Raw genomic sequence first — 12,636 nt, 5'->3', positions numbered from 1 at the left:
TGGTGCCTACTGTGTAATGACAACCCTATATAGTCACAATCCCTGTGTCCCCCTTAATGATCATGACTGTCTCATTTCTCTTGGAATTATGTCGTGATTCCTGTTGACAAATGTAATGGTTGCAGCGTGTAACTCGTAAGGTGGGATTCCAACCATGTCCGCAGATGGCAAGTAGCACGGACCAGGCAAAGGTGGCACCACTGGTTCCACTGTTTCCAAGGTGAGGCACGTGGAACACAGCAACAGCGTCAGTCGCCAGCGTACATCTGCCTCGGGAGCAGGCCGCACCCCTATTTGAGAACCAGCAGCAGAGCTGGCACCAACTGTGTCGTGACCCGAGACTGCTTTTACTGGCCAAACATATTGATTTGATCAACAAAAATAAGTTTTTCAGCCTCCGATGAAGAAAAGTTAATGAAAGTGGTCAAGATACTCCGTAATTTATAATATAGGACGTGGGGAATACAGGAATATTTTAGTGGATGATTTATGCGAATTGTTATGAATGTATTAAAAAGGCGAAAGTCTGTACTTTTTGTCTTGTATAAACTGTTATTCACAACCCATTGCAAACAACTGCCTCTTGCCATGCCACAGAACCATATTCACTGCGGAAGAAATCTGAGTTTTTCTGATTTCGATTTCAAATCCGTTGCTGTTTAAAAATCCTCCAAAACTAGTAAAGCTAAGTGTGTTGTTTTGACTGGCTGTTTAATTAACATTGTAACCATAAAATGGAGTATCTTTCGCTTCAAGTCAACCGTCGTGTAGCAAACTGTGTAAACCACATTGCCGATAATATCAGGTCGTCAGCCATATCGGGTACTTCAGCACTAGGACTGTAATAGCCCAGATGCAGTTTCTGTCACTTGACGAGCATGGCATAACCTATAGTTATAGATTTGTTTGTCTCATTATGACATAGAAACCCTTCTCAAATAAGCTTTCAACATACAATTATTAAAAAGCAAAGGCTTCGCCTCCAATCAGGAAATGGGGGTAACATCAAAATCCTGCCATTTTCTTCCCCCATAGCCAGTTTATGCAATACATGTCCTGTTACCGGATTCTTTGCCTTGAGCTGCAGTTTATTGGGCAAAAAAAGTAATCTTGTGTCTGACTGTGAAATAACAGCTGCACAGTGCAGTACACATCAGTTGTCAAATTATATCAGCAATCCTTCAACCTCCACACATCTGGCATTGTATTTGGTATTATAAAGCAATACCAACTTGCCAAGTCTTCAAAATGTGGCCCAACGTAGTAGTGTATGAAATTTTGTACACTTACCTCAGTTCCAAAAATAATTTTTCCTCTGTGTATATTGCATTTCTTAGGCACACAGTGGTTTTATTTCGCCTTAAATAAAACTGAGCACAAAATTAAACTGTCTTTTTATTTAAACAGCTTTTGAAAAAACTGAATAAAAGTACTATCAAACAGTGGAAAGTCCAGGACGGAATGTAACAATATTAGAGAAGGAAAGTCGCTACTCAGTGTGGTTTCAGTTGTCTGAGACTGCAGACGTGTGGTCGTGGGTGTGCGCGTGTGTGTGTATGTGTGTCTATTGCTGATAAAGGCCTTAATGGCCGAAAACTATAATTGTGTGAATCTTTTTGTTGTGCCTATCGCTACTCAGCATGGCGAATAAAAGTAATTTTTCATTTGTTTTTAACTTCTGGCAAAATTTGAAATACATTAACAACCTTCTGTACATCTACTGTTTGTTTATATAGTTTCACATATGATTAATTTTAAACTCTGCTCCATTACAAATAAAGAGTTCTGCTCAGCTCACTCTTTCGCTACAACAAACAAGAAAACCATCTCAAAAAGCATAACAAAAACGGATCATAAAGATTCACTTTTTCTTTCCAGTCACGTTTCTTTGATATTTTCAGTGATTATATTGTTTGCTTTATAAAATTACACTTATGTTTTTTCCCACTAAATGCCATGAGGCATCAAGGGATCACCAATTTAGTATTGGAAGGCAGCGTGGATGGTAAAAATCGTAGAGGGAGACCAAGAGATGAATACACTAAGCAGATTCAGAAGGATGTAGGTTGCAGTAGGTACTGGGAGATGAAAAAGCTTGCACGGGATAGAGTAGCATGGAGAGCTGCATCAAACCAGTCTCAGGACTGAAGACCACAACAACAACAACAACAAATGCATACTTCCATTTACAAATTTTTAGAATGACAAAAAACTTTTGATCATGTGCCAAGTACCGTCACACTGCTGTACTCAGTTAAACTGATTCTCGGGTAATTGCTTCAGTGTTCTTCTCACACTGCACACTCACCTCTCTAAATTAGCTTTGAAATTTGTCATGCGTATGCTGACAGTAAATAGTTTCATGCATCTCTAGAATCACCTTTTATTATGAGAGCCATCTACATAATGTTTCTATCAGTTTTCCTCACCTCTTCTGAGGAAGTACTAAGGGTTTCTGCTATAGATAGTTTCTTGTGAGCTTTTCCCACAGCTCTGCTTTCTTTTTAAGGCTAATTAATTATTATAATTAAGTAATTATTAATTTTTATTATTTTATTGCCTTCATTCCACCATTGTAGTTCATTATATAAAGGGTTATACAGGGAGTTGTTCTTCAATAATGCTTTTCAGTAATACAGTGCTTATATGAACAATTATATATAAATGTAATAGAGGGAAACATTCCACGTGGGAAAAATATATCTAAAAACAAAGATGATGTGACTTACCCAACGAAAGCGCTGGCAGGTCGGTAGACACACAAACACGCACACAAAATTCAAGCTTTAGCAACCAACGGTTGCTTCATCAGGAAAGAGGGAAGGAGAGGGAAAGACGAAAGGATGTGGGTTTTAAGGGTGAGGGTAAGGAGTCATTCTAACCCCAGGAGCGGAAAGACTTACCGTAGGGGGGAAAAACACACACACAGACACACACACATATCCATCCACACATACACAGACACAGGCAGACATTTGTAAAGGCTTTATTAGTGAAGGATTAGGTGGGTGAGGGCAATGGATTGTTCAGTTTGGAACTGGTATAGGGATTGATGGAAAGAAGGGTTGCAGCCAGAGATGGGGACTTTAAGTGTGACGCCTTTGGGGGTAGTGCCAAATGTCAGACAAGCCTGAGAAAATAAAATATGGGAGTGTAATCTGGCTAGGGTGAAGGCATGTTTGTGGAGGGAATGTAAATAAAACTTAATGGGGTCGTTGTGGGGGTGTTGTGAGGGTAACATGGTATTAGAAGGTGGAAAGTGTAACATGAGGCTGAAATGAAAATGAAAATAAAAATGTATGGGGAGAGATAAAGGTGAACTAGAAAGCAACTGGAGATCTGGTGTGAAAAAAGGCAAAAAAGTGTTGGTTAAAGCTGGGCTACGTTGATCCTGTGGTGAACTTGGGTTGGTAGACGTGCACAAAGGTTAGATGGTTGTGTTGCCGCCAAAACACGTTAAAGGGTGGAGAAATTCGGGAAAATTTCGAAAAAACTGTGTATAGATGTATTAAAAGGAGTGGTTTTGTGGTAGCAGATTATGAAAATGAGGCTAACAATTGTCTGACGAAGAAATAATGGCGTTAAAACCTGTGGGAAGCGGCTAAAAAGATCAGTGATGTGGGAAAAACGGAAATGGAAATGAAGCAAAAGTTATTAGAACTAGCTGAAATGGTTGTTTAATAGGTGAAAGGAACTGTTTGTGAACTAGAAATGGTGGATTTTATAGCAGTAGTAGTGTTGAAAGCGGAAGAAAAAAAATTTTTGTTGGTTATGGTTTGGACATCTCTGCCCAACCTCTTTGCATTTACATATGTCTGCCTGTGTCTGTATATGTGCGGATGGATATGTGTGTGTGAGTGCGTGCGTGCGTGCGTGTGCGCGAGTCTATACCAGTCCTTTTTTCCCCCTAAGGTAAGTCTTTCTGCTCCCGGGATTGGAATGACTCCTTACCCTCTCCCTTAAAACCCTCATCCTTTTGTCTTTCCCTCTCCTTCCCTCTTTCCTGATGAAGCAACCGTGGGTTGCGAAAGCTTGAAATTTGTTTGTGTGTTTTTTTTATTGTGTCTATCAACCAGTGCTTTCTCGTTCGGTAAGTTATAGCATCTTTGTTTTTTATATATATTTTTCCCACGTGGAATGTTCCCCTGTATTATATTCAATTATATATAATGATTTTTTTCTGCCCAATAGTTATTCACCCTTTGTTTGTTTGGTTGTTTGCTTTTCTCCATTTGAGATCACCCTTCCTGTTGTCCTTCAGTGATCTTTCTGTAATCTGCTTTGTGTGTCTTGCAGTATTTTAGTTTTGTCTTATTCTTTTATGTTATTTATTGTAACTTGGAGTTCTGTTACAATATTATCAAAAGGAAAGTCGTTACTCACCATATAGCAGATATGCTGAGTAGCAGATAGGCACAACAGAAAGACTGTCAGAACTAGAGGTTATGGCCATTCAGGCCTTTGTCAACAATAGACTAGACACACACACACACACACACACACACACACACACACACACACACACACACACGCGCGACTGCAGTCTCCGGCATCTGAAACTACACTTAGTTGTGACAGTCTTCTTGTTGTGCCTATCTGCGACCCAGCATCTCTGCTATATGGTGAGTAGAAACTTTCCTTTTCATAATATTGTTACATTCCATCCTGGATTTTCCATTATTTGGAGTTCTCTTACATCTCTCTTAATTCCTGTAATCCGTTTAATGTGTTCTTACTGTTTTGCTGTTTTTATTTTATTCTCGATTGTGCTCATTAGCGGTTCTCTTTTCTTGGATACTGTACTGTTTCATTTCGAGCCATTCTCATATGTGCACATTTACTTGATATTTTTTATTTATGTGTATCCTAATTATTATTCTTTCTGTCTTGAATGCTCCATCAGTTTCTGCTGTATTAGTTATTTTGAGGGTTGTTTCAGATGCATGTGTTGTTTCTAGCTGTGTAACTGTTTCATAATACTTTCATTTTGCAAATATCAGTAGACTTTTTTGTTGTGTTGTAGTTAATTTGCTCTGTTCAGTTTTTTAATTCTATTTTGTCATGTCGGTTTCTCATTTAGGTTGTATATTATGATTTCGCCTAAATATTTAATTTTATCAGCCATTTTTATTTCCTGTTTTTCTGTTTTAATTTTGTTCGTCGGTGGTGGATGAGTTAGCATAATGTCAGTTTCTTAAAACTATAATTTGAGGCCTGTTTTCTGTCCTGTTTCTCATAGTGATTTAACTTGTTAGTCTTTTTGAACACTTTTGACTAGGAGAACAGGATCATCAGCAAATCCCAAGTAGTTTAAAGTTGTATCATTTTTGTATCTTCCAATTCTCATCATCTTTGGGTTATCCTTGGACCATTCTCTTCTTATATGTTTCAGTGCAATGTTGAATAGTGATGGTGATAAGCAGTCACACTGTCATATTAAGTAATATAATAAGCACCCCATTCTAGCAGACAATGAGTAACAGCTATATTTTGACTGTGTGTTAATTTTATGAGTGTTTTACATTCCGATAATAGTTCAGTTCTCCAGTAACAGTTTCTTGAATCACTTTGGTCATAATAGACTAACCAATATTTTTTCTGATATATATTTTTGGCTTTTTTTTGGCTTTATGAAACAAAAGAACAGTTTGTGCAAAAATTGTGTAGCTCTGATGGGTTGGACATGACTCATTTCTATTCCTCTAGCCGATGAGAAAACCAGGATGTCAAAGCGATGTGGACGTTGCAAAGGCTGTTACCGAACAGAAGACTGTGGACACTGTGACGGTTGTCGTAATACGGATGGTATAAGGCACGGACGACAGATACCGCGCTGCTACAACAGACTCTGTATAGGCGTCCACCGTTCTGCAACAGCGTCGAGACGTCGTGTACGTACTCGCGACTCCAGTTCAGATGGTGGAGGAGCTATGCCTCCTACAGTTTTTGAGCACGGTGGCATTGTGCGTCAGTGTTATGGCCCAAGCTGTACACAGCCTGCAAGACCCTCCAGCAAATACTGCAGTGATGCTTGTGGCCTGAAGCTTGCTGCAAATCGCATATATCAGGTAACACAGCAAAATTTCGTGTTGTGGACTCACTATAGTTACTTTGCCATTGTCATGTGCAATTGTATTTTGTTACTTTTTCATGTAATTTTTTTATTGGAAATGGAAACAGGCAAATTGTAAGTTCAAGTAATTTTCCTAATTTTTCATACAAAAATGTAGCGTTGTGTTGGTATGCTGCAAATTCCTTGAGCATATTCTCAGTTTGAATATAATAAATTTTGTTGAGACTGAGAAGCTTATGTCCACAAAACCGTGTGGTTTTAGAAAGCATCTCTCATGCGAAGCTCAGCATGCCCTTTTCTCACATGATATACTGCGAACTACGGATGAAGGATGATGGACAGATTCCATATTTCTAGATTTCCGGAAAGCGTTTGATACGGTGCCTCATTGCAAGCTGTGCAGAAGGTACGAGCATATGGAAGGGGTTTGCAGGTAGTTAGTGGGTCAAAAACATAAGTTATAGAACCAGGTATGTTGTCCTCGATGGCAAGAGTTCATCAGAGACGAGGGTATTGTCAAGAGTGCCCCAGTGGAGTGTGATACGACCGCTGTTGTTCTCTGTATACATAAATGATTTGGCGGACTGGGTGGGCAGCAATGTGCAGTTGTTTGCTTGATAATGCTGTGGTATACAGTAAGGTGTCGAAGTTGAGCGGCTGTAGGAGGATACGAGATGACGTAGGCCTAATTTCTGGCTGGCATGATGAATGGCAGCTAGCTGTAAATGTAGGTTAATGTAGATGAGTAGGAAAACCAAACCTGTGATGTTTGGATACAGCATTGGTAGTATCCTGCTTGATACAGTCACATCATTTGAATATCTGGGCTCAACATTGCAAAGCGATACGAAATAGAATGTGTGTGTGAGGATTGCAGTAGGAAATGTGAATGGTAGACTTCAGTTTATTGGAAGAATTTTAGGAGAGTGTGGTTCATCTGTAGAGCAGACTACATATAGGACACTAGTGTGACCCATTCTTGAGAATTGCAAGAGTGTTTGGGATCCATATCAGGTCAGATTAAAGGAAGACATCAAAGCAATTCACAGGCGCGCTGCAAAAAGCTATTAAGAAAATTTAGAGAAACGGCATTTGAAGCTGATTGCAGAACGATTCTGCTACCTCCATCATACATTGCATGTAAGGACCATGAAGATTAGACACGAGAAATTGGGAGCTATGTGGAGGCATTTAGACAGTCGTTTTTGCCTCGTTCTATTTGCCAGTGGAACAGGAAAGGAAATGAGTAGTAGGGATATGGGGTACCATACGCTGTAAGATCGATTGTGGAGAATCGATGTAGATGGAGATGTAATGTAATGTAGATGCAGGTCCTATCCAGGAATACATTTTTTGAAGCTGGTTTTGTAAGTAGTTGCATTTCTGTGCTACTCTTGTTAACCTCAACATACTGAAATGAATACGTAAATGTGAATAATGCTGTATGAGAGAGCAGCTGTTGTCAGAAAAAGGAAATGTTGTATTGAAAGCTATGAGAAAATTTTGTGCATGCACAATACTTAATAGAGATAGGGAGGAAAAAATAAGACCAAATGATTCTGTGAAGGTAGCACACTACCCAGAAATCAAGACTACACGAATGGGATAGAAGCGAATGACAGTATCAGAGATTTGTATGTGAGAAAAATCAATCACTTGAGATGAGTTCTGTTAATATGCATAGTAACATCATATGAGAAGGTAATGGAATGTAGAAAAATTAATGATTGAAAACATGGTACTATCTAAACAGGTAAAATTACAGGCATTGAGACATAAGGAGAAAAGTGCAGATATGAGTGAGTGATGAGACTGAATACAAAGTAAAGAGAACTGTGAAAACGTTTAGTAGGATAGGGTGCGGCAAAACGTGGAGGAACACATTACTGGTGGTGGTAAGTTGTTTGTTACAGAGGAAGTTCGTAGAATTCATTTCACTTTAATGGTATTAGATAAAGCATTACAACCTCACAGCCATTATATCAGGTTTTGAAACTTTCCCTGGAGGACATGTGGGCGGGGCAGTGATTAAGGTGTTCCGTACAAAAGATTTTCTTGTGGCTGTTTAGTTTGCAGCCAAGTTCATTGAGATCCCTCAAGTGAACTATCAATCTAGTTTTTCTTACTATGTCATCTCACTGGTCCTGAATGAATAGAAAGCAGTGCAGTTGAAACAGAAACTGTGTATCAGCTGCTAGTAGAACCTTTTCAGTTAAACAATACTGTAGCATAGTACCAGCTTTACTAAATATCGCAATTAGTTTAAACAACGATTCAAGTGTTTCATGGGGAATTGTCTCTCCTTTCATTCTGTACACATAGTGCCACATACCATCAAATACTTCTCTCTTCAGACATTTTGTGAACTTGTTTATCACTTTCTATGTGAAGCCCACAACTAGACCTTTTATTGTTTTCAGATTCTTTTGTTTATTAAAGTACAACAAAAGACTAAAGTTAATAATATAACTGAAAATTGCTGAGAAAATTATACTGACGGAAATGTCTTATCATTTAGGTCTTGCCGCAACGTATCCAGGAATGGTCCCTTTCACCTTGTGTTGCAGAAGAAAACAATAAAAGACAATTAGAAAGTGTACGGAGACAACAGTTGGAAGTACGTGCTATTCTTCATGATCTTGATAAACGGCATAAGGAACTGGATGCTATGATAGATCGAGCAGCTGCTGCTGTAGCTGACCCTAACTGGAAAGAGGAAGCAGAGGATGAATGTGAAGCTAGCATGTACTGCATCACATGTGGTCACGAGATACATTCACGAACTGCCATCAAGCATATGGAGAAGTGCTTTAACAAGGTAGATCACTATGCTATGAATTCTTAGCCTTATTTCTTACGAAAGGAGAATTAAATTTTCATTGTGATATTTTTTTCTGTTAACCGTTTGCATTTTATGTTTTAGTACGAAAGTCAGTCTTCATTTGGATCTATATACAAAACTCGTATTGAGGGTAACAATATGTTCTGTGACTATTATAATCCAGCAAACCAGACATATTGCAAGAGACTGAAGGTACTCTGCCCAGAACATTCAAAAGAACCAAAGATTTCTGATACTGAGGTGTGTGTAAAATGTGATGAATAGTTTTCTTGAAAGTGAACATAAAGTAGTATTCATTTGGCTAAGTGTTGTTTTAATAAATGTCCTACAATTTGTATCAGATTATCTGTACTGCAAGGTCAGAAAAAAATTTCTGTTTCATTATTGTTCATCTCAGGTATGTGGCTGTCCTCTGGTGGTAAATGTATTTGAACCTACAGGCGAATTTTGTCGTGCACCAAAAAAGAGCTGTGTGAAACACTATCATTGGGAAAGATTGCGGAGAGCTGAAATTGATATGGAGAGAGTTAGACAGGTATGTTATTTCTAGGTGAAATCAAACAATGGAAAGTCCAGGTTGGAATATCAACAATATTATTAAAAGGGTAGATGGCTACTCACCGTAATGACCACTTGCTTACCTTTAGGCTAAAACCTTCTTGAGAAAAGAAAAGGAAATATTCATTCACACAAGCACCTCATGCATTCGTGATGGCATTCTGGCTGCAGTGGCTGGAGAGAGTAGTCATGTACGCATGAGGTGTGTTTGCTTGTGTGAATATGTACGTGTTTTCATTTCTGAAGAAGGCTTTGGCTAAAAGCTAAGTGTGTAACTGGTTTTGGCTAAAAGCTACGTGTGTAACCGTCTTTGTTTTGTGTGTCTGCAACTAGACATGTCATTTTTAAGGTGAGTAGCATTCCAGCCTTTTCATAATTCTATTGTTTTTAGGTAACATGTTTTTAGTAATAGATCTGAGAAAGAAATTTTCATCAGTTACATTTTAAGTTAAATCAAAATCCCCCACCACAGTGTCTGTATAAGTTAGGCTAATCTCAGAAACTAGTGTACGATTTTGGTTTGGTTTTCACTTTTACTGTGATTCATGAGGAAGGTTTGTGTACATAATTTATTACCGCAAAGTAATGGTGAGTAGCAATCCACTCTTACCATAACATTTCAGAGCTGTACTGAATTGGATGCATAAGACCCACTTGATAACAGGGAGAAACTAAAAGAAATTAATTTTAATAAAACAGCAATCAGGAACAGTGGCTACAATCCTTCCCTTGTTGACAAACTTCCAGGTAAATAAAAGCTATAAACAACAGATCTACCACCACCTTGCCAATGCAATCTGCGAAAAGCATGATCAGATATGCTGCTATGCCCTTTCTATGAAGCCTGTACTGTAAGATAGCCAGTCTCTTCAAAAGTACAAATATGAGAATAAGTTATTTCACAACAATAAGCTGAAACATTAAGCTATTCATAATGTAGGTACATCCGTCCAACCCAATAAGAAATTTAATATAGACAAATTAGTATACAATTCCTGTCAAAACTACTACGTCGGCCAGACTGGCAGAAGCTTCAAGATAAGATTCGAGGAGCATCTTAATGCAGTTCAGCTAAACAACTTAAGCAAGTCCACCTTTGCTGCTCACATAGCTGATGAGAAACAATCTGTACAGAGCACTGAAAACAACGTACAGATCCTTCTGTATGCAGACAAGAGCATTATTATGAACATCCTTGGAAAAAAAAACTAGAAATATTTAAAAATAAAAACTTATAACCCCAGAACATTCTCATTAAACAGACAGAACTAACAAACAATGCTTTCCTTGGGGGGGGGGGGGGGGGGGGGGCGGCTTCAAAACACTACTCTCTCATAGGACACCAAAATTAACTGCTCCAGTTGCTAACACAAATATAGACCTCAAATGTTTCTAACAGATTACCTATACACCACACGTTAAGTATGTGGGATTGTTTGAAAAAAGTAAAAGTTCATTTAATTAGTGGACAATTGTTGTTTTTACAACATCGCTTGTACAATCATGGAACTATCACAATGTCAGTTACTGACGATGTAGCTTTAGTCTTGTAATCTTTGAATACAGGATTGATGTTGTACTCCCCGAGAATACAGTATTGATGATGTACTCCCCGACATAGTCGTGACGATTAAGTATCTAGGCGTAACATTGCAAAGTGATACAAAATGAAATGAGGACAAAGTCAGTAGTAGGGGGAAGGTGAATGGTAAATTTTAGTTTTGTTGGTAGAATTTTGAAAACATGTAGCTCATCTATAAAGCATACCACACGAGTATTATGGAGACACTTCGTGAATTCGAATGGAAATCCCCAGAGGGAAGATGATGATCTTTCCGAAAAACACTATTGAGATAATTTAAGGGACTGACAGCATTTGCAGCTGACTGCAGAACAAGTTACTGCTGCCAACATGCATTTCGTGTAAGGACCGTGAAGACAAGATAGGAGAAATAGGACTTACACAGAGTCGTACAGACAGTCTTCTCCCCCCTCCATTTGTGAGTGGAACAGAAAGGGAATAACTAGTAGTGGTACAAGTTGCCACTGAGATGCAGATGTAGAGCAATGTGACAAACAGCCAGTGCTCCAAACTAGCTCTTTTCATAACTTGGTGGTGACTAGTTTCAGGTTATTATTCAAACCCATTCTCAAATCATCCATCCACTCAGAATAAATATTACTCCACATAGCAAAAAAGCATGACAATAGTTATGATGGCTTGCTTTGACTCCTTTGCATAATGATTTTCATGATTTTTTGCTATGTGGAGTAATATTTATTCTGATTAGATGGGTGAGTTGAGAATAGGTTATAAATGAAAACCCAAAACTAGTCATCATCAAGTAATAAAAAGAGCTATTTTGCAACTGTGTCTGTTCGTCGTGTTGAAAAAGCTTTGTGAGTTGCTGACTCTTCAGCATGCTGGAAACCCATAAATGTGCATGTAGATAAAGGTGTAAGTTGTTACTCTTTATAACAGAACCATCAAATATCTTTCAACTCAGTTCATAATTTCTTTCTTTTTCTCCAAACTATTATCAAATGTACTAGTGCTGATGTTCACAGTACAGGTGCTGTTTTTCAGTGGCTGAAGATAGATGAGCTGATAGAACAAGAGCGTCAAATACGCCACATGATGGCGAGCAGGGCAGGTGTTCTTGGTCTGATGCTGCATTCCACGTACAATCACGACCTCATGGAGCAGATGACGTCAAATCAAGACCGACAGCAGTAATATTGACCGAGAGAAGCAATGTTACCAACTACAATATCACAGTATTGATTCTGTGTTACATTTAAGAAATATTTTAATTACAGTTAAGTTAATATCTCTTGGTTCCACTTGAACATATTATTATATGTTTTTATCAACAGTGAGCAATTATTAAACATCATTTTCTGCTTGTCAGAAAATAAAATGGACTGCACTGCATAAAAAAGATAAACTGTTTTTCATATAAAATCCTGCATAGCCTTTTAATGGTAACAGTTGACTGGTATTAGCCACTTTATAGCGATGGTTCACTGGTGTGATTATTAGCAACTTAATAGCAATGGTTCACTGGAATAATTATTAGCTTTTTTGTATTGGTGGGGACAATTAAATTAGTCTGTCATTACTGAGGAGAAGGAGAAAGTGATAAGGAATAGCATTGCTCTC

The 12,636-nt window shown here is 38.3% G+C and overlaps 1 protein-coding gene across 2 annotated transcripts in view; it reads left to right on the top strand.

The window, feature by feature from the left end:
- Nucleotides 1-12,421, top strand: part of LOC124613227 (CXXC-type zinc finger protein 1-like) — a 92,807-nt gene extending 80,386 nt beyond the window's left edge. For both annotated transcript variants that reach the window (XM_047141901.1, XM_047141902.1), the window contains exons 5-9: nucleotides 5,707-6,068; nucleotides 8,592-8,891; nucleotides 8,997-9,155; nucleotides 9,313-9,450; nucleotides 12,061-12,421. In XM_047141901.1, the coding sequence (XP_046997857.1) occupies nucleotides 5,707-6,068; nucleotides 8,592-8,891; nucleotides 8,997-9,155; nucleotides 9,313-9,450; nucleotides 12,061-12,210 (1,109 nt within the window). In that variant the 3' untranslated portion in view covers nucleotides 12,211-12,421. The remainder of the gene's footprint in view (nucleotides 1-5,706; nucleotides 6,069-8,591; nucleotides 8,892-8,996; nucleotides 9,156-9,312; nucleotides 9,451-12,060) is intronic.
- Nucleotides 12,422-12,636: the final 215 nt, after the last annotated feature.

The sequence above is a fragment of the Schistocerca americana genome, chromosome 4 (assembly GCF_021461395.2).
Source record: "Schistocerca americana isolate TAMUIC-IGC-003095 chromosome 4, iqSchAmer2.1, whole genome shotgun sequence".
Taxonomy (NCBI): domain Eukaryota; kingdom Metazoa; phylum Arthropoda; class Insecta; order Orthoptera; family Acrididae; genus Schistocerca; species Schistocerca americana.
Note: the sequence above shows the minus strand (reverse complement) of the source record. Positions and strands in the feature narration are given on the sequence as shown.